This window comes from Quercus lobata, chromosome 10 (assembly GCF_001633185.2).
Source record: "Quercus lobata isolate SW786 chromosome 10, ValleyOak3.0 Primary Assembly, whole genome shotgun sequence".
In the NCBI taxonomy this organism is placed as follows: Eukaryota; Viridiplantae; Streptophyta; class Magnoliopsida; order Fagales; family Fagaceae; genus Quercus; species Quercus lobata.
The window spans coordinates 51,082,272-51,105,134 of NC_044913.1; the positions used below are offsets into that span (position 1 = coordinate 51,082,272).

Sequence of the window (22,863 nt, forward strand, 5' to 3'; positions counted from 1 at the left end):
CGGACTCCAATTCGATAGCAAATCTTTCAAAAGATATTGCTATGACTTGGGAATCAAGAATAGATGCTCTACCCCAGCCTATCCCCAAGGGAACGGTCAAGCCGAAGCCACTAACAAAGTCATAGTGAGTGGACTCAAGAAGAGATTGGACGATACTAAGGGGAAATAGGTAGAAAAACTGCCACATGTCCTCTGGACATACCGGACCACACCTTGCAGATCCATCGGGTAGACTCCCTTTTCAATGACATATGGCGTCGAGGCAGTTATTCCTCTAGAAAACGGCTTCCCCAGACTAAGGACTATCTCTTTCAATATGAGCAGTAATAGTGAATTACTAGAAAAGAGTTTAGACTTTATTGAAGAAATAAGGGAGAACGCAATGGTTCAATTGACATACTACAAACACAAGCTCAAGCAGGGTTATGATGCCAATGTGAAGCTAAGGCCATTAGCACCGGGAGACTTAGTATTAAGAAAGGTCCTAGGTATTGCAAAGAACCTAGCATGGGGAAAGCTAGGGCTCAATTGGGAAGGACCGTACCGCATCACCTCTGTGGCTGGTATAGGAGCGTATTTCTTAGAAGACTTAGATGAGCATATAATACCACACCCTTGGAATATAAACAACCTGAAAATGTATTTTTATTAATGAAAACTTTCTTTACTAATGAAAACTTTCTTTACCACTACGTCCATTCATTGCATAAGTGCGTTGTTCTTCCTTTATAAGTGTTTAAACAAAATCTTAGTCATGCCTGAAGTCCTCGGACCAGATGCATTGAGGAAATTAATACACTGTTACATACTTTATAAGTGTTTAAACAGAATCTTATTTATGCCTGAAGTCCTCGGACCAGATGTTTTGGGGAAATTAATACACTATTATATACTTTATAATTGTTTAAACAGAACCCTAGTCAAGCCTGAAGTCCCCGGACCAGATGTTTTGGGGAAATTAATACACTGTTACATATTTTATAAGTGTTTAAACAAAACCTTAGTCATGCCTGAAGTTCTCAGACTAGATGCTTTGGGGAAATTAATACACTGTTACAGATTTTATAAGTGTTTAAACAGAACCTTAGTCATGCCTGAAATCCTTGGACCAGATGCTTTGGAGAAATTAATGCACTGTTACAATTAGATTGGTCCAATAGTTACCAACGCATTGTTGCCTGTTTTAAAGTATAAGGAAGCAATGACACAACACTATTCATGATGATGATAATCCTCAAAAACATATAAAATAAAAAGTACAAGAGATTTTCAAAAAAAAAAAAAAAAAAGGAAGGCTTTTCTATTAAATAAGATGAGAACATTACATTCAGACAAAAGTATCACCAAAAATCCCCAAGAACTACAGAAAATTCCTAAGTTCTAAGCCTATGCCTTAGGAGCAAGAGGATCTTGCTGGCCTGGCTGAGAGGAGGGAACATCCTTGGCCTTGATGCTAGCTTCCTTAGCCCCGGCCTCTGCTTCTTTTGCCTTAAATGCAACATCCTTGCCCTTGGCGGCATCTTTGACTTTAGAGGGGGACTTTTTCTCCTTACCCTTGCCTTGATCTTTGGGCCCCTTGGCCCCTAGTAATTGGTCTCCACCCAAGCTGGATCCCTGTGGAACCTCAGGAAGAAGGATTGTAGCTTGAGTAGTCAAAGACTGCTCGGAGGACTCAGGAGCAAGGGTAGAAGGAAGTGGAAGGCCGCTTGGGATCACATGGATATCAGGGTGGTAAAAGGTTTTTCCCTGCTGCCTCCACTCTAAGTCTGCAGGAACACCTGTAATGTTAAGGGTTTCAACCCATGTGGCATCACAGTAGTCCCTGCATGCCTCAACCAGCTCCTTAGTCAGCCTGGCTTGTGTCTCCTCTACGTCAAGGGCATAGGCCGCTTGCCTCTCGGCCTCCAATGCCTCCTTTGCCAACTGAGCTGCCTCTTTGGCCTTCTGCAGCTCCGCCTTCAGATCCAGTGCAAGCTGCTTAGAAGTGGCTAGCTCTATCTTTGTTTGATAAAGCAACTTATGCTGATCCTCAACTTGAGTCTCAGCATTCTTCAGGCCAGCCAAGGCGCTATTCCGATCCCTCTCCGAGGCAGTCAGCTTGGTGGCCAGATCTTTATTATCCTCCTTTGTGGCCCCCAAAGCCTTCTCGGCATCAAGACGGAGGTTGGTCTCATGCTTGGCATCGTTCTTAGCTTTGTTGACCCATTCCTCAGCCACATAAACCTCTTGGGTAATCTGCATAAGAACAATAATGTCATCCCTTGCAAACAGATGAGAATAATACCTGCATACTAGTGCTAGAGTAAATAAAAATGACTAGAATTTATACTTACCAAAGCAAGGTCCCTTTTTAGGGACAGGAAAAGGTCCTGCTACTTCAACTTCCTTAAGGCCTCTATATCCTTGGGCAAGAGGAGTGGCTGCTCCAAGGGCTCAGCCACACGCGCGAAGTGGCCTCTTTGATACTCCTTGATAGAGGCATTCCACGGAATCGCAGCTCCGTCAACCTCTAGCCGAGGCAACCACACACGTGGTGATAGGCGCACCTCGGCCTAGTTCTGCTCCTCTCGACTGTCCACAGATGAGGACCTCTTATCCTTCGGATCTTTATCAGTCTTTTGCTACTTTTTGCCCTTCTGAGGGGGCAACTCTCCCTCCTTAATATCTTGCAGCGGCCTCTTCTTCTTTAAATCCCTCAACGTGTGTAGGCCTGGATCAATAGGGAGAGGAGCGAGAGGAGGGGGAAGTGTTGCAGGAACTTGGGATTTGGGTACTTCTTGAGAAGTTGTCCCCTTGTTCCTGGAGGACATGAGGTCTCGCAGGCTTCTCCTCTAGTTTAAAGCCATTTCTTCCTCCTCGAATTTGGAGTTAATCTGAGCTACCACCAAGCCTGGAGTGTTGGTTGTGAAAAGCCTGTCGATATCAGCCTTGGACTCCGAGAGTACTATCGGCCCACCTGAAGCTTCACCTTCGACCTCAAGGTGAAACTGATATATCTCGGATGAAAGGGACAAATGTGCAGAATCTGTCCCTTCTCTTGGAGCAGCTACTTCATGGGGAACACGCTGGATAGGCAACTGGTCGGGCAGAAGATCTCTCCGAGCGAGGAATCCTGCCTTAGATATGTCTATCCAGTTTAACCAAGGATCACCAACCTTTATTGCTTGACCTGCGTTCTGGAATATATGAGATAGAGGCTCGTAATCCAAAATTAAAAGGAGTGGCTCGTAACTGTCCGTCCTCGCTTACGAATACCTTGAATCTTAGCAATTTGTTAAGTACTGGTACATTCACCAAACTTAGCCTCTAAGTGACGTGGTTTTTGTCTGCAAAATTCATCCAAGAAGAAACGACGATTAGGACAACAAAACTATCATCCGAAAAGACGGAATATCAAGGAAACTAAACTACGGAACCTAACCCTAATGCACCCCACCTGGATCCCCTACTCGAGTTAGGCAATGAAGACCGTCATGCCATTCCCTAGAGAGCAGGAGATAATCGTCCTTCATGCCCTTGTTTGACTTGGGAAAGCACGATATCAGTATGATGATGTCAGACTGGGACTTTAGGTAATACCCTGCACCGGCGAGCTTATGGCACTCGTACAGGTGAACCACATCAAGCCACGTGAGCCCCAAGCCCATCTGCTTGTTGATAGCATCCACGCAGCCCAAGACCTTAAAGAGGTTAGAGGCGCACTGGTGGGGGGTTAACTTGTGGTTAATAAGGTAATCCCTAGTCACCCTACCCATAGACAGTGTCATTCCTCCCTCTAAGAAGGCAATTATCGGAATGACAGCCTAACCTACTTCTCTATCGGTAAGAATGCGGTCTGGGGCACAATATTGCAGGGCTACTCCTTGCGGGATATGATACTTGACCCTAAAACTCTCCATAGCGGTCGAGGAATCTACTAAATACTTAAACCTACCCATCTAAGCAAACGCAAGGGACACTAAAAAATCTTTCGACAGAAAAGAGAGCTGAGGAAGCTGGCCGAGGAGAAAACAGTCTGAGGAAGAGGTTAAAACTTATGGAAAACTAATCAGTGGTACTATAGAGAGTTCTGGAGAAGTTGAGAGTTCTTGAAAATTCGAAAGCTTTTGCAAAATGAGGAGAGAGAAATCCATTAGATGTCTTTTATAGGGGGAGATGTTAAATGGGAGTTATTCCGCCCGAACTTCGAAGAAAAGGGTCCACCGTTGGATATGCGCCTCATCGTCAGATCTAGGGAACAAGGCATCGCCTAGTGTATTCAGTGACGCCCCATGAACTTCGAAACGACAGCAGCAATTATAAGATGCGTTAAATCACACTCCCACACGTGTAAATCGAAGGGGGAGTTAACTTCATCTCTTGGGAATCAAAATCCCACTTTTCTCCTCGAATGAGAGAGAAAAACCAGAATTTTGAGAGGCTATTGTAGGGATGAAGGCCCAGAATGACATGTTGGGCCTTAGGCCTTTGTCCGGAACAGCTGAATCATCCGAGGAGAAGCAAGACGTTATCAGGATTTCCCACTGAGAGACATTCAAGTGAGGGATGAACGGAATGTAATTCGAGGAGAGGCTCCTCCTCGAATATGAAAAAGACCGCTCAAGCACATACTCCAGCTACTAAGGCAACCCTTCAAGAAGCTCCCGCAATGAGAGCGTGTCTCGTAAACATGCAAGAAGGAAGTAAGCTCAAAAATATTTAAGGGAAAAGATGCTACCACCGTATTAAATGTATTACCGCTACTTTTCTGGCCACATTTATGTGGAGAAAACCTCTGAACAGTGTTACCTCGACAAACGCAACTCACAAAGAGCCAAACAGAGTGTCTGATGAGATAGACACTCAAATAAGGACTCAGGTGAACGACAAGTGTAGGATTAAGATAGTCCAGAAAGGCTATATAACGTGAAAGACCCTCCATGGAATAAGGGACGGAAGGAATTGTAAGAAAATCTGTAATAGAGCTTTAAACAGAAAGTATCGTGACTAAATAAAAAATGGAGTGAAAAAAAAAATAAAACAAAATAAACACTAAAAGTGCTGCTGACTTTTTTCTCTTTTCTAAATAGGTGACTAAATTTCTCACACAAAAAAAAAAAAAAAAAAAAAAAAGCATGATTCCGTGAATAGCGTGGAAAAGATAAAACGCAAGGCTTTGACTCCAGTGTTGTATTTTACTATGTTAGAAAATCTTTTCTCCATATTTTTTTGGTGTCAGGAAAGTTTTATATTAATAGAGAAGGATTTTTTGTTTTTTTACCGTGACGGGGGCAAAATGTTTATGATTCCTGAATATTAGCAACTATAAGGTCTTTTAGGAGGAGTCGCCTCCCGCAAGAGGGAGTGGGGCGGCTGTCCCCTCTCGATCCCCTGGCTTCGCCCCTAGAACAAAGTTACATTTATATCCATATAAAATAATGTCATTTTTAATAAAAACTTAAACTCGGTTAAAAAAATTCAAACCAAGGAAATCCATGTTTAGGATCACTCGACTCATTAACAACTTAACACTACCCTCCCGTTCAACATGAACATGTGTAAATTGTATATTAAAATTACATGCACACATGACATACTAAATAATTTCATTTATCCTACTCCTACATGACAATGACATCGCTTTCACAGTAGGAACCCAGGCACTGTTATGGGTACCATTGATATCTCCTATACATGCCCAATAACAAAAATGTAGTTTAGTCCTATCATAACCAAATACAATAGTAAACATAGAGACATTATTATGACATAAATAATAAAATGCTTCTATATCTTGAACCATGGATAGTACTTTTCGTTACATCAAGCTCATGAGGAAGCTCATATGCATTTTCATCTAGCTTAATTATAATGTTCTCAAATTCGAGAACTGCCCTTAATACTCGACAGACTCGCCATTGTACAATATCAGTTTAATATTGAAAGCAATTTATAACCACTCTCATCCAGGTTATAATGCCCTACAATATATACAAAAACATGGCAGCGACAATAATTACTCATCAGCTAGTAAGTTCTCAAATACAGGTCACAACTACCATTATAATACCATACATTTACATACATTCAGTGTTGCACCAATTTGAGTTGTCTGAAATAATCTGCTGTGAACCATATAACAAATACGTAGTTACACATTATTATCTGGAAACAAACATAAAGTGGCTGAAAACAAAACACACATAAAGAGAATCACAACCAAAACAAAACATTGTTGTGTAAGCATATAGCAACTAAAAACAATGTCTCCAATGTCTCCAAGTTAATACAAACAAACAAACACATCATCAAGCACAACCGCAACTCAATCAGATTCCTTCGCAATGAACTCCATCCAGGCTTTCTGCCTATTATCTGGCACGGTCATGAAGAAAATCCTAGCCTTGCGATTATAGAGTTTCTTTTGTACCTTGAAGAAGGTCATATCATCTAGATCTTTGTGTCCATTGTGTGTGGCAATAGCCTTCTCAAGAGAGAACTTATCATCAGTGCCAGCAGATTCACCCATGTGCTTACTGCCACCACTTGCCTTTGCCTGCCCAGCTATAAACTTTGCCCTTGATAGTTCAGTGAAGCTCTGGATAGCCTGTGTCATCTCACTAAGTTCATCTCCTTTCTTAGCATTCATCTTCCCCTTGGACCATTCTTGTTGCATTGGACACTTCTCAGCATGTGTGGTGTGCTCTCGACCCTAATACCCAAGATAAATATAGTGACAAAATATTAAGCACGAACCCAAGATATATAGAATGAAGATTATTCACATTAACCCCATTATAAGCTTCTTTCATAGTCAACCATATTACTGCCTTAACTCAGAGCTATGCCAATCATACACACACTTAAGCAGTAATTATATTCTATCAAAATTTATTTAGCAATAATATGTGTTCTATCAAATGTTTCTTCAAAAACCCAAGAAATTGTCGATCTAGTTATATTGAAAGGTGTTCCCAAAATTATTGTACATACGGATGTTTCCCATTATGAGCCCCACCTTCCCCATTGATTTCAGAACTAGATAATTCCCAACCAACCAGATAGTTATACCACATTTTCCAAGTGAAGTGCCAACTTGTTCCATCAATTTCTTTTACTTGCCTTTTTGGCACTTCCCTATACATTATGTGCAAAGAGGAACACTGGTTCTTTCATTGCAATAAAAGATATACTTTGAAGTGATGAAAATTCAGGAAAAACTACATAGATTCAACTTTTGAGATTGAAGCACAAAAAAGAGATGTGATAAAAAAATGAAGAAAAAACCAAGAACTGTGATCACTCTTCTCTGTATACTTGTCTATTGGAAATTCTTCCATAAATCATGTTGTATATTGTCTAGCAAAGTTCTAGATTTTACAAAGAAGACCTTTTTCATATATTTGTAAAAGTGGAAACTTACACACGTATCTAGTAACCCTATGGGCCTATATAGCCAAAAAGGGAGACAAAAAAGAGATACTGAAAAAGATTTGTCTTATATAACAATTGACACATTAGGGAGTTTTACTTTTTAGAAGAACACATTAGAGAGATGAAAATACGAATTTGGATTTATGAAATTTTCCAAAGTAATAAGTAATTAATAAATAAAGGAAGTCCTTGATAAATTAGACCATTAAATTTATTAGTATGATATATGCTAGATATGGCACATCGTGCACCATCTAATACAAAAACTTCATTGCCTCTTATGTCCACGTACTCATTTACAAACTAATTTTGTGTTGAAATGCGTACCTGTGTAATAAAACCAATGTTGTAAAGTTTGATCACTTCATGATGGGCACAACATGCAAATGATGTTTAAAAAGAGCTACAAGACATGTAAGAGTGTTTTAGTGTAAAGGAAAACTAATAAAAATTATTCCTATTGCTGTATACAGATGAAATAAGGTAACTATTCAACAAAAGGGAAAACTCATGTAGTATCTTCTATGCATAAATATTGTGTCAAAACATGGAACAGTATTAGCATGAACTACATCTTGTCTTTTTTAAGGAGATCCAGGATTGGAGGCATTAGGACATTCAAAAAAAAAAAAAAAAAAAGTAGAAGAAGATTGAACTCTATCTAAGGATTATTATGTATCATAAAATGAATGGAATTTCTATTTTGGCTATAAAAATTGATTTTATGGCATGAACATATTATGTATTTACAAAAACACAATTAACCCACTCATATACTGAGCAGATCACTGGCTCACTGTCAAGGCTTGGAGCCTTGGACAACTACCCAACAAAAATACTCAACTTGAGCCTTTACATCTTTCCTGATAATTTTAATATTTGTCTGATGGTTCCTCAGTTAATTTTTATCTCCCCTACACAATAGTAGTACACAACAACCCACAATCTCAGCTTATTATACAACATGAGTAGATTGTGTGTTAGGCTTCAATCCAATCCGTTTGTATTTACAGAAATCAGGATGTGGATTTGCATATTAACAAACAATGTGTTTCTTTGTTTCAAAAAAGCTTCTTAATGAATACTTAAAAAAAAAAAAAAACTATACCATTAAAAATTATAAAATAAAAAACCTAAACGTAGGTTCTTTTTTTACCCTGTCAAGTTGACCATTTGGCTTGAGGCTTATCTTCTGCGTCAGTCCTATATTCCTGGAATCACTCACAACATTAAAAGATCACAAAGAAAATTTTCAGCAAAAATGAGGTGCCCACTTTCTATGTAAACAAACAGGGAATACAGGTAGTAATATATATAGATTGAGTAAAACCTCATTGACGTACAACAGAAAAGCCTCCCCAGTGGAGTCCCTGAGATTCTGAAAGAAGCTCATAATCTGATATTATTATTATTATTATTTTCAAAACACATTGAGAAAGAGAAGAGCATAACATTTTTTAAGTTTTATAGAAGAGGGACGGAGGGATTTCGGGACCTGGTGAAATTGATTCCAACTGTGGAGAAAACTTCTGCCCACTGAAGTCATTCCTTTAAGACTGAGATTGAACTATGGCAATATGGGTTTTAGCGGTATATGACCAGAAGTATGGGAAAGAGAGGAGATTGAAACAGAAAAGAAATGAGCAAGAGGTAAAAAGCTATGAGTTTGTGTAATTGAGGAGACATTCGGGAATCCTAAGAGACTTGAAGAGGAGAGGTTGTGGAAAGAGTAAATATGACAATTAATGTTTTTATTGTAGAGAAACTACTTATTCAAAGCTCTACATGGCAAAACCTCATACTTTCCCAAATGAGGTCCATGTTTATATATATAGATTAACTGACAAATGAGACCACAATTATCAAATAAAGAGGCCACCAATGCCTTATTGTTTGCTTAAACTCTACATAACACTGCGCCATTAGAAGAGTAAGCCCACACTTCTGCACTATCAAGGAGTAATGAGTTCATAGAATAATCACCACTCTATTTATAAAATGCCAAACTCCTTCCCAAGGTGAACTAGAAACACATAGAATCAAGAAGGCCCATCTTAAAATCTAGAATAATGATGAGAAATTGCATACATAGGTACTAAAAACCAACAGCCCAACCCCCTTCTCACAGCCTACACACCTACCACTACAGCCAAGCCAAAAAGCACACCACTTTGTTATTGTGCAATGTTCCAGCAATAAAAGCTTTAAAAAAATGTCTCAAACTTAAATACTACCAAAAATCGAACATTAAATTACAGAAAAAAAAAATGATAAATTAGCTTACCTGCCAAAACAGAACCACAGTAGGGCCAAAAAAGACGCATATGTTCTTCTAGGGCTTCCTTATGAAGTGACCTAGCTCGTGTATAAGCAGTACAGCAATGTGGGTCTTCCCACAACCTCTTCCCATTCTCATCCAAAGCTTTCTGGCTTAGCTCCAACTGGTACCTTCAGAAACATTTATACAAAACAACATAACCCACAATAAGCTCCTCCTATTTTCTTGGGGGAAAATGCATTTTATTCCAAGGAAAGAAATTGCCAGCAAAGCCAAACACAACTGGCTTGCTTAAGCTGTGCTTATGTGTTCTGAAAACAAAACCATAGGAAAAAATTACCAGCATTTTGTCACTCTTTCAGATTCTATGAAAAATATGGGATAAGAAAACAAAATTTATATGTTCCAAAGGGAACCCAGAGAGTTGAGAACTCAAGAACTAAGTCTGGCACCACTATTTCAGCTCATATTGGTCAAGCATTACAATTGCCCGAAACTAAAACATCAAAACGAGATAGAATTCAAAAGTTTTTTACCCTTTCTACATTAATTTTCCTTAAGTTTCCTTGCAGCCAGACATAGAAATAGTCTCATATAAGAAAAAAATGTGTACCAAGAAAAAAAAGAAGAAAAAAAGACAGTTTCTGGGAAAAGAAAAGGAAAACACAGGAGAAAATAAGTAGATAGTTGAAAATAACATACTTTCTGGTGACCTTCCTGGAATCTTTCAGTTTTTGAGTTGCTGAAGCCAGTTCCACTCCATCACCATCACTACCGTTGGCCTTTGTCTGAGTTTCCTTGTTATTGTGTGCATGAATTGAAATTCCCAATCCAATTTGCAATTAGATTAGGTTGCTGTATCCACTTTGGGTGTGGTGCCTTCTCCACTAGGTCCAGCCCCTTCCCCATCATAGTCATCATGGCTTCCCTTAATTATGGTATCTCTGGCTGAACCGTCAAAATCATCCTCGTAAGGAGTGATGCTGCAGCTGCTAGACCCAACCATAGTTTGTTTGAGATCTTCAACGTCTTGCTGGAATACCAAATGGGCCCCGCATTTTGTAACCTCCAATCCTAGACCCCATGTTTTAAATTCAATCTTAATATCACTGAATCCATTAGTATCGCTTTTACTCAATGCTTTTTCCCAGTCCTTGTGAAACAATTGAGAGGGTAAATATTGCAACCAAAGGTGATACAGTTCAATCTTACCAAATTCTTCGGAAAAACCATTGGCCACTTCAAAAATTTCATAATCGTTAAATTTAATGGAACATGAAAGTTTATGTGTATATTTATTATGCCCCAAATCTTCAAAATCAAGTTGGACAAATGATTCAAATGGACTATGTTGGCGGAATACAAAAACAACGCACATAGCTATTCCCATCAATTTGTTACAAAAATCTAAAGGCATTTGCAGGCTCACTGAAGCCCCCACATTTTGGTGTCTAAACCATTTCGGAATTTCACCCCCTGGAACATAGATATAATGTGCCAATCTGTCTTGCCCATAGTAATGCTGAAATATGCAAATAATGATGCTTAGAACTTCAAAAGACTGAAATATGCAAATAAAGATGCTTGGAACTGAGAGAGAGAGAGAGAGAGAGAGAGACCTTGTCATTAATAAAATAACGTCTTAGCATTGTTGACATGTAACCGTAGCCTTGATTCTCAATCAATTTGACACAATTCAGAAGCTGAAGTGCTGGATGAAAATCATATTCTGATCCTGATGATAATGTTTCTAGTGAGGTACACTGTGCTGCATCAATATACTTAATGTTTGATGGAAGCTTTGGCAACGATCGAAGATTCGAGCAACCACACAGAAAAAGATCTTGTAGATTTGATAGTTGAATCATACTTTTAGGAAGCCGAATAAATTCATTTCCCTCTAGATTTAATATTAACAAGGACGACAAGCAGTCAAAAGCATCAGGAATTTCCTGAAGATTGCAATGACTTAGATCCAGTTTGGTCAAGGACCATAGGCCTGATAAAGGACACTCAAACACGTCCATGGGATCTGGACTTCTTCTCTGTTGCATGAAAGGAAAACTGAAGAGTTTATTTGAAGATTTTAATGATAGCCCTTTACATCCACAAAGAGACAATTTTTTGAGATTTTTTAAGAGTTTGATGGATGTAGGTAGCACTTTTATCGCAGTTCCACTCAGATCTAACTCCTCCAAGCCTTTGAGATTCCCCAAATTCTCTGGTAGTTCAACAAGTTTTGAGCAGCCAGATAAAGTGAGAATTTTTAGAGACACTGAACTATAACAAGCATTCGGAAGACTTGAAAGGTTTTTGCAGTCTCTTAGATCCAATTTAATAAGGCCAATTAAATGCTCCACTGACAATGGTAGATCTTTTATAGCAGTCTCGTTCAAATAAAGTTCAGACAAACATGACATATTTCTTACAACTTCTGGAAACTTCTTTAGCCCTGAACAGCCGGAAAGAATAAAAACTTCAAGAGATTCCAAGTTGATCTTGTGAGGAAGGCTTTCAAGACACTTGCAACCAGACAAATCTAATCGAATAAGTTGTTTGAGACTTCCAAGAGATGGATGAATCTTAGACAATGTTGTACAACCTTGAAGAATCAATTGCTTAAGATTTGGGACTCCACTTAGATTTGGGATCTCAATCAAGCTTTGAGAGTTACACAAGTCAATGATTTTTAACTCGTCTAAAATCTGTTACAAACCAATAAATAATTAGATAAACTTGAGCCTTAATGAGAAGGAAAAAAATACAAAATTGAATAAGTGAATCTTACCATAATTCCATTCCATAGTTGTTTGATGCTGCTGCAATGCATTTTCAATTCAACAAGCTTGTTTGGTTGGAAGTTGGTTGGCATTGAACTTAAAGGATATCCATGCCATTCTATAATGCGTAACTCATTAGAAAGACAATTGAGGCCTTGTGGAAGTTTTACATTACCCATATCACCCACTTTAAGCAATCTCATTTTTTTCATCTTTGAGAAGACTTCAGCATCCAAGTGCACCTCTTCTTGAAAAGGTGTGTTTAGCATTATGCCTTCAACTACCTTTGTTCCCTAATAACCAAGATTAATGAAATTAGAATAATCGGCGATCCTTAGAAGAATTTGTAAGAATATATGTACTTTTCTAAATTTAGGTCTAGACAAATCAACTTACAGTATTATTCTTCAATACATGAAGGATGTCCTCATAAAGCCATAACCTAGTTCGTCTACCAGGCTCTTTAGATCCACGACGAACTATATGTTGAGCCATTTCTTGTAGCAAATCATGCATCCACAAAGCTCCATTTTCATTAATGGTTATGAGCGATTTGTCCATCAGAACACTAATATTGTAGTCTGGACAGTAACCAAAACTTTTTAATATCTCTCTTATGCAATCTTTGTTCTCTCCTTTAAAAAAACATGCAATATCTAAAAATAATTCTCTTTGGGTTTCCGTTAGCCCATTAAAACTTATTTGAAGAATGTCCAAAATTTCTTTTTCAGGTTCCACTTTTAGTTTATCTATGAGACTTTCCCATTCATCGATGCTTTTGGTACACAACAAAGAACCCAAAACTTTAAGAGCTAAAGGAAGGCCATTAGTGTAATTCACAAAATACATACACAAATCCACATAATTTTCTTTAGGATGGGGTTTCTTGAAAGCAAACAAACTAAAGAGTTGCAAAGCTTCATCTGGATCTAACCCCTTTGCTGTATATATGTCATCCACACCACATCTTTTCAACAATTGGTTGTCTCTGCTTGTTACAATGATTCTACTCCCTGGACCAAACCAATCAAGGTTCCCAGCTAATGCTTCTAATTGTTTTTGGTCCTCAACATCATCAAGAACAATAAGAACCTTCTTACCACGTAATCTATTCCCTATGATTTTGATCCCCTCATGAACATTCCATATCTCTATTTCAGTTTCCATAAGGATGTTAGAAAGAAGTTGTTTTTGTGAAGAAACTAGATGTTTATTTTTAGTTTTTTCTCTTACATCAGCAATATAGCTGCTAGCTTCAAAGCGACCTGAAATTCTTTCAAAAATTTCTTTTGCAAGAGTTGTTTTACCGATTCCACCCATCCCACAAATTCCTACATAGCGAACATCACCTGACCTTTCTTTTAAATATGAATTCAACATTTCACTCACACGGGGTTCCATTCCAACAAGCTTAAGATCCTTAGAAATAGTTCTTGAGAATATAAGATTCAATTCTCTAAATACTGTTTGAACGATTTCTTGGATAACTGCTGCTTCAGAGCTGCAATGAAGATAGCATAACAATAAATTTGATGACAGTATAGTATAGCATAAATACATGAGACAAAACATTCAAAACACAATCTTAGATTCGTTCATAGTAATAGGGGAATTTGAAAAGCGTTTAATATAGCATTGTAATTGAGGTTTGATTTGTTTGGTGTCATACAGTCCAAGTGAGAACCACATGTTTCCTTCTAACTATAATAGTTTAATGAGTTGAGAGTGTGCTTAATTTTAATAATTCATTTGTTGTATGTTTCTTGGATTTAATTTTCATACTCCCTTTTTTTTTTTTTTTCTTTTTCTTTAATCTTCACAATAAGAAAAAGGAACAAATGCACCAATAAAATTATTTACTATATATATATATATATATATATATATTTACGCTTATGGCCTGTTTACTTGTCCCAAACATTTTAATCGTTCACCAAAGAAATTCTACAAGAAATGTGAATTAGTGAGACAATAATTGAGGTTAAAAAGATTAGTCATCATTAGTCATAGTGATATTTGTCATAGTCATGGACATGGATGGTTGAAAATCATACCAATAGCCATTTAAATCCAAAACTTATAATTTTGAAAAAATGTCTCCCATTTGTTTATTTCCAAAATGTGATTTGACCTCAAATTTTACAATATTCTTGATTTGTTATAAATACTTATTAAATTCTTAGTTTTCACACTACCTTAAATAGTACAGTATTTTTATCTTCACCATTGATTTAACTCATATTCTATTTAACTTTGGAGGTAATAGGTATTCATGTTTGAAGTAAATTTTTACTACAAAATCTAAGTTTTATGAAGATAATTCTAGTTAATTTATAATGGAAATAGACCCAGATGGAAAAAAAAATAGAAAGATGCATCTATTTTTCCAAATATATGCCGATGATTATTCTCAAGGCAAAATGACTAGAAGTTTCTTCATATAGAGAAGGTGTTCACAGAGTTTTCCTTTTGGAAATATTTAGCTTGTTGATATCTAACTTTTGTTAATAATGTCACTTGATAACAATAGAAAAGTGCTGATTAAAAATGATATGGGTATGACTGAATGAGATATCTAGCATAAAAAGAAGTATACATGGGATTATACCTTGGATATTACGAACTTTGGAAATCAAGCCTATTGATTAAATATATGTCCAAACACATTGTCCTGATACTGACCTAGTCTGACTCCTGCTACACTTCTCAGATAATAGGTATTAGACATTCTAAGCTGAAGGAAGGCAAGCATTTGACTTCGAGCACTAGGGCCGACTATAAAAAGCAAAGCTTCCTTAACTCGACAATTCACTATAGAATGCAGATTGTATACCAAGTTGTATCTTTCTGTTGGGGAAGCAGAGAGACCATTAAAGCAGCACATGATCTAGCTTGCTGGTCTCTGCTTAATTTTGTATTGGGTTGTTTTGATCCTCTAAGAGTTCCCCCACATTTTGTTCTCTCCATTTCTCAAGACTTGGCTTCTGTACTGGATATTTTCAGGTCTTGAAGTTTGTTTTATCAACAAAAGTTTATGTGATTATAAAAATAAAAATAAATGTTAATTCAGTAACAGACTACCATGCCTCAAACTAAGCAAAGGTTCTTTGACCAAAGTCCAACTTGAGCGTATAATTTCCTAAGTCATAATATTCATGGACAAATTTAAAATTTTCTCTTTTTCAAGTTAATCAAAGGGAAAATCGGAGTAATTTTGTGGAAAATTACGATATTGATATAATAATGTGAACAAAGTAGTCAAGGCAAACGTAAAATGTTACCTGTGTTTTTGTACATGCCATCCGGATATATTGCCGACTTCTTTCAAAGCAGCTTTCCATGCTTGCAAATTCTCAATGTTAACTTTGGGATCTCTTTCATGCTTGGCAAAGGCTTCAGCAAAAGTCTGATTCCCTGAAGCAAGAATACCCATCTGGTTCCGTGCATCAGAGGGATTCACATGGTAAAAGACTGGCAAAATGGTTAACTTGTTTTGTTTCATGCATTCAACAATCTTTGTTAATTCAATCAAGCACCACTTCGAAGAAGCGTAGTTTGTTGAGAGAATGATGATTGCAAAGTGGGACTCTTCTATTGCTTTTGAGAGTTCTGGTGATATAGTTTCTCCACGCGGAAGTTTATTGTCTATGAAGGTATAAATACCCTTTTGATCCAAAGCATTGTAGAGATGGCTAGTAAAATCCAAGCGGGTGTCCTGACCGCGAAAACTAAGGAACACATCGTATTTCCGATAAGGAGAGGACGAGGAGGAGGAAGCTGTTTGAGTTTCCATAGAAGGAAATGGAAGCAATTGGATCAATGACCAAAAGTTTCGGTAAATCCCGCCGGTTAAAAAAAAACCACCAAATTAAAAGATAGCCAGAAAAAAGAAACAAAAATAGTTTTCAGTGCATAAGAGCATCTACAGTAGTGGAGCTATTTTTTTAGTTATTTAACACCACTAAAAGCTATTTTATCTGTTTTACCTACTCATTTTACAAAACATCCAGCAATGGATCTATTTTAGCTTTTAGCACAATAAAATAATATAAACATTACAATAAAATAATATATCTACCACAATAAAATAATACATCCCACCAACACCATCCTCTTTCTCCGACAAACTCTCCAATTTCTCTGAACTCCCTTTACCCTTCTTCTCATCAGATGTTAACAAAAGCCCATCATACCCAGGACCTTTCTTCTTAACACCAAAACAGCCTTATATATTGCTTTTGAAATTGTCAAAAATAAAATGAAAAACCTTAAAGAACTAAACTTTGACATCTCTAACTTAAATTTCAAACATCTTTTTTTAAAAAAAAAATTGTTTCTATTGATTCTTAGCAGTCAAACTAATAAGAGTAAAAAAAAAAACTTATTAAAGTTGGAGAAAAGGAAGGGAGGAAAACCAAGCTTACCTCGAAGAACAGCATCATTCCTAGGACCTTTCTTCTTAGATGTAACACCAAAAGAAGAGCCTAATATATTGCTTTTGAAATTGTCAAAAATAAAATGAAACACCTTAAAGAACTAAACTTTGACATCTCTACCTTAAATTTCAAACATCTTTTTCTTTTTCAAAATTGTTTCTATTAATTCTTAGCAGTCAAACTAATAAGAGTAAAAAAAGAAAAAGAAAAAAAAAACTTATTAAAGTTGGAGAAAAGAAAGGGAGGAAAACCAAGCTTACTTTGAAGAATAGTACCACAACCACCACACTGGTAAAAAGGCCAGTCAGCGAGCTCTGGTAGCACGGCTTTACACTTGGGGCAATTAACTATCCGAACCATTATTAAAGCATCAAAATCCAAGATGAAAGCAAGTGAGGTTGACACTGAATTGGGTTTGGGTTAGCGTTCAGCTGCAAAGAAAGCGAGGAAGAACAAATATAAGGTGAGATTAGATCTGGATGAGAATTTGAGAGACAATGAAAAGACAAACAATAATACAGGAGATTTCCCGAGGTTTGGTTGGTGCGCTTTTTTTTTCTTTTTTCTAAAACCATTCACATGGCGCAATTACCTTTTGTTTGGGGGAAACGACGCTCACTTTCCGAGGTTTAAACTGCAACACTCAACAGAGAAGAAGGAGGTCTGGACTCTGGAGTGCGACTTAGGAAGTTAGGGCCTGTTTGGGTAAAATGTTTTAAGTATTGTTATTTAATTTTCAGTATTTTTGAAATGCGCGTTTGAATATTATTGAAATACACTGTTATCTATATATATATATATATATATATATAATCGAAACCTTTGAAACTCTCACAATTTTTCACATCATCATTTTAATTTAAAAAAATTTTAATTTTTAAAACTAAATAGTAAGAGAGTCCTAACAGGAGTCTTTTATATATATATATATATATATATAAGAGACAAAATCTTTGAAAACCCTAAAACAATCTCCTCTATCCGTCTCCACTAAGAGAGAAAACCCTAAACTTCAATTTTTTTGCTTTTGTTTTGTATGGAGTAGTACTTTACAATATATAGTATAGTATTGTAGTAAGTTTGCTAACTTTTTGTGTGGTTCAAAGATGCTATATTCTATATTATTTTAGATTATATAACCTTAAGCTTTACCTTATGGAGACGTATGTACAAGTTTTCAATTCCTTTTGTGTGAATATTTTCTCACAGCTGTGGAGTAAGGTATATGTACTATATGTTATCTTATATTTTCTCTTATGGTGTCATGCTTCTTTGTTTATTAATTAAAGATTATGTTGGAAGCCTATATTATTTGCACCTTCAAAGTGTTCGACAATGTTTGAACCAAATTTTTCATCAATTAGGAAGAATTGGATAAAAAAAACAAAACTTTCCATCCTTACTGAAATTGTCTCGCAATAATGACTTTTTTTTTTGTTTTGTTTTTATAATTTGTAGGTTCTGAATGTTTTGATTTTTAATTTTATTGTCTTTTGAAAGTTTGACCATCTAAATTTTTAGGTTCAATTTTTTGCAATATTTGAAACAGTTTAGCAAATTTAAACTGTTATAACTATGGATTATTTTCTTAAAGGTAACCTATCTTTCTCTTATATTTCTCTATTTGGTAGTCATATATATTTTGTTTTGTTTCAATAATTTCTAGGCAATGCCAGTAAATTTTCTGATTTTTTTCCCCCTTTCGAACGTTTTAACATCAGAACTTTTTAGTTATTTTTGTTTCAATATCTAAATTTGGCTTATTCATCAAATTATAACTCAAAAAGATAGGAGCAATTCACGCAATAGTATAGTTTCATAATCAATTTAAAATTTTATAAAATTATTTTAGTCTATTATAAATAGGTAAGTTCTCATGCAACGCACGGGTTTCCGACTAGTTGTTTAAATACTGAAAACTGTTGTTTAAATAATAATATCAAACAATTCTTTAATTTTTTTTTAATATATAGAAGCATTTTCCCTTCATCCGTACATTAGAGATTGAGGTTTGAAATTGTTATTATTATTATTATTTTTTTTTGTATTTTGATTTCCGTTTTGCTTCATTAAGAATTTAAGATAAAGATAGAAAGTGACTTTTTAACTTTTACGTGTGGAGGATTAATGAGTATTACATTCTAGAGCTGCCATAGAAAATTAATTAGTCAAACACATTCAATAAAAATATTTTTTATCTTTGACAAAAACTTAATTTTTATTTATTGATTAATATTTGGGACCTAATTAATATTTTTACAAGTAAAGAGATCTATTGGTTAAAATTTAGGGTCTTATTTATTTATTTGGGGCCTTTTATATTTGGGGGCTTTGTTTTTCTTTGACAAAAAAATTTACCTTTTATTTGTTGATTAATATTTATGGCCTAATTAATATTTTCACTAATAAATACTGTAGGGACACGTTTTGTAGCCCAGACCTAAGATGTATGGGATCTTGGACCAGTGAGTCCAGTACAATAAATTTGTAAAGAGTTGGTCAAAGAGTTAGGTTTTAGTATATGAATAACAGTTAACATGGTGTTCATGACAATCAAGCAGATATGAACTGAATTTATCAAAGAAGGTTGGTCCTCGGCACTATCCGAGGAGCTTTTTTCTAGTACGTCTTGAGTGGTAGCAGTTACCCCCCAGATTGCCTCCTTCCCCCCATTTTATACTAGTTCCCCCCCCCCAACGTCCACGTGTAGATTTAGATTCATAGTGCTGATACTTGTCCCATCAGCCCCTCCCCAAAGTTGTTGGGAGTGGTTATAAAAGCTAAAAAGCATGGCTCTGTTAGGTACAGATCACTTAATGCAATAATGGCTGCTTTCCCTTAGATATCTTCATTCCTTCCATTGTCCTTTTCTGTCTTAGTACTTGTCCTATTCCATAGAATGACCCGGAGAGTTACTCTCAGTAGTAGATTGTTCCCTTTGTCCTCGGCCACGCCTGGCCGAGGAGGGGTTCTGCCTTGAATTGGGCCTTTGGCCCAACGTATATATTGGTATGGGCTCTCTGGTCTGGTACCCCCACAATAGCCCCTCACGATTCTTCTTTTCTTCCTCAGGGGAGGAAAGGAGGATCTCAATGTGATGATAGTTCTTTCACGCCCATTTTACACTATGTCTGATTGTAAGATATTCTTTTAGTTTATCCAAGCCGCATTCCTGCCGTTTCGGTACAGGAGGCGCGCTTTCATTAAGGCCTTTTACGAAGTGACGCAAATCCAACGATTAAAGACTGCTTTGGAAATTGAGCGAGATTTATCTCGCTTGTAATTCTTTCTTTGAGATTCGGGCGAATTAATTGCCACCGGGTTTGCCTCCTATATAAGACACATGGGGGGGGTCGTTCTTCCTCATTTACAGATCCTTGAGTTCTGCGAAAGTTTTAAGCTCTTAACTCTTCAGACATTCCCAAGGGCCCCACCAAGGTGGTGATTGAGGTTTAGGGAATTAAGTGGCCAAGGATAAAGGTGAGGGTGGGAGAACCAAGCCCTCTTCAGAAGCCAAGGATGTAGCTAAGATTCAAGATGACACAGTTAAGGCAAGGGAAGCAGAGGCCAAAGACATTTCTTCCTTTCAACCAAGCAAGAAAGAAGTCTCTCTTCTTTCAGCCAAAACCCGAAGCAGGTGTAGATCGCGAAGCAGGTGTAGATCCCATTAGATTTTTGGTACGACAAAATTTGGGTTTCACCCGGGACCGTGTGTCACGTGTGCGCAAATGTGGAGACGGACTAAGGTTGATCAAGCAAACCAACAAGAACATGGGGTAGGCAGGTGTTTTGTCTCCCAGTCTTGATAGCAGAATATCTCGTAGTTAGGAGAAGAGGGCCGACTATAAAAAACAAAGCTTCCTTGACTCGACAATTCACTATAGAATGCAGATTGTATACCAAGCTGTATCTTTCTGTTGGGGAAGCAGAGAGACCATTAGAGCAGCACATGCTCTAGCTCGCTGGTCTCTGCTTAATTTTGTATTGGGTTGTTTTGATCCTCTAAGAGGTTCCATGCATTTTGTTCTCTCCATTTCTCAAGACTTGGCTTCTGTACTGGATATTTTCAGGTATTGAAGTTTGTTTTATTAACAAAAGTTTATGTGATTATAAAAATAAATATAAATGTTAATTCAGTAACAGACTAACATGCCTCAAACTAAGCAAAGCTTCTTCGACCAAAGTCCAACTTGAGCTTATAATTTCCTAAGTCATAATATTCATGGACAAATTTAAAATTTTCTCTTTTTCAAGTTAATCAACGGGAAAATTGGAGTAATTTTGTGGAAAATTACGATATTGATATAATAATGTGAACAAAGTAGTCAAGACAAATGTAAAATGTTACCTGTGTTGTTGTACATGCCATCCAGCTATATTGCCGACTACTTTCAAAGCAGCTTTCCATGCTTGCAAATCCTCAATCTTAACTTCAGGATCTCTTTCATGCTTAGCAAAGGCTTCAGCAAAAGTCTGGTTCCCGGAAGCAAGAATACCCATCTGGTTCCGTACATCAGAGGGATTCATATTGTAAAAGATTGGCAAAATTGTCAACTTGTTCTATTTCATGTTTTCAACAATCTTTGCTAGTTCAGTCAAGCACCACTTTGAAAGAGCACAGTTTGTTGAGAGAATGACGACTGCAAACTTGGACTCTTCTATTGCTATTAAGAGTTCTGTTGAAATAGTTTCTCCACGCCGAAGTTTATCATCTATGAAGGTATAAATACCCACTTGATCCAAAGCTCTAAGAGATGGGCAGTAAAACCATTACGGGTGTCCTTGCCGCGAAAGCTAAGGAACACATCGTATTCCCAATAAGGAGGGATGGAGGAGGAGGAAGCTATTTGAGTTTCCGTAGAAGGAAATGGAAGCAATTGGATCAATGACCAAAAGTTTCAGTCACTCCCGCTGATTAAAAAAAAAAAAAAAAAAAACCACTAAACCAAAAGATAACCAGAAAAAAAGAAACAAGAAATAGTTTTCAATGTAAAACTGAAGAGCTGTTGACGAGCCTATCTTCGAAGATGAAAGCGAGTGAGGTTGAAACTGAATTGGGTTTGGGTTAGCGTTTAGCTACAAAGAAAGGGAGGAAGAACAAAAATAAGGTGAGATTTAGGGGCCATTTGGTAACACTGTGCTAATACCGTTGTTTGTATTTTTTTGAAATAGGTGTGGATGAAAAAATATGTGAAAATACATATAATGTTGTTTAAAAATTAAAAATATACTCTTAAACCACTCTACCAAACAGGGTCTTAAAGATCTGAATGAGAATTGGAGAGACAATGAAAAGTCAAACAACAAATAAATACAGAAGATGTCGGAGTTAGTGCAATTACCTTTTGTTTGGGGGGAACGACACTCACTTCCTGAGGTTTGAAAAAAATAAAGCAATATTTTTATATTAATAATAAAATATTTTAAATTCTTATAAAATTTCCTTTACTAAAGTTTAATCATGACTAATAAAAATATAGTAATTTATAAATTTAGAATAAAAATGTTATTAAGTCTCAAAAGACTTGAAAAGACAAATCTATCTACAATACTTTGAAAAAAGAAAAAGAAAAAAAGTAAAACTAAGGGTACGTTTGGTAGAGTGTAATAGAAATTGTAATGTAATAACTATTCCTATGATTTAGTTTTACAGTTGTTTGGTTATGTTTTTATTACCTGTAATAATCATTCCATATGAATCTCCATTCCTTAAAACAAGGAATAGACATTCCTTATTAAAAGTGCTGAATCCCTATTCCCTTCCTAAACGTAATACGCTCTGCTTAAATATAATTCCCAAAATTCCCAAAATCCCCCTCTACCCGCCTTCTCCAAAAATTTCTTTCTTCTTGCTCTGAACAAAAATCCCAAAATCCCTCACTACCTGTATTTTCTCCAAAACTTCTCCTTGCTCTGTTAACAAAATTTCCAAAATCCCTGCATCTTTTCCAAAATT

At 36.5% G+C, this 22,863-nt stretch overlaps 1 protein-coding gene across 2 annotated transcripts; it reads right to left on the minus strand.

Annotated features, from left to right (window-relative positions):
• Positions 1 to 6,010: 6,010 nt before the first annotated feature.
• LOC115965917 (TMV resistance protein N-like) lies at positions 6,011 to 17,581 on the minus strand. 2 transcript variants are annotated; one of them, XM_031085231.1, is made up of 13 exons: positions 17,500 to 17,581; positions 17,168 to 17,338; positions 16,896 to 16,955; positions 15,753 to 16,248; positions 12,868 to 13,972; positions 12,480 to 12,764; positions 11,311 to 12,396; positions 10,394 to 11,213; positions 9,698 to 9,861; positions 8,744 to 8,791; positions 8,570 to 8,624; positions 7,741 to 7,816; positions 6,011 to 6,691 (listed from the first exon to the last, which is right to left on the minus strand). In XM_031085231.1, exons 2-8 carry the CDS (start codon positions 17,265 to 17,267, stop codon positions 10,539 to 10,541), a joined length of 3,807 nt encoding a protein of 1,268 aa, XP_030941091.1. In that variant the 5' UTR covers positions 17,268 to 17,338; positions 17,500 to 17,581; the 3' UTR covers positions 6,011 to 6,691; positions 7,741 to 7,816; positions 8,570 to 8,624; positions 8,744 to 8,791; positions 9,698 to 9,861; positions 10,394 to 10,538. The 2 variants fall into 2 exon arrangements, with proteins under 2 accessions (XP_030941091.1, XP_030941090.1); XM_031085230.1 differs by lacking the exon at positions 8,744 to 8,791.
• Positions 17,582 to 22,863: the final 5,282 nt, after the last annotated feature.

What these genes read in the sequence shown, in the direction of transcription:
- LOC115965917 (XM_031085230.1), bottom strand. Translation starts at nt 17,267, where the DNA reads ATGGTTCGGATAGTTAATTGCCCCAAGTGTAAAGCCGTGCTACCAGAG. An exon ending in TTGTGGTACTATTCTTCAAA is followed by an intron (nt 16,956 to 17,167) that starts GTAAGCTTGGTT and finishes GCAATATATTAG; the next exon opens with GCTCTTCTTTTGGTGTTACA. An exon ending in GAATGATGCTGTTCTTCGAG is followed by an intron (nt 16,249 to 16,895) that starts GTAAGCTTGGTT and finishes AAACTCAAACAG; the next exon opens with CTTCCTCCTCCTCGTCCTCT.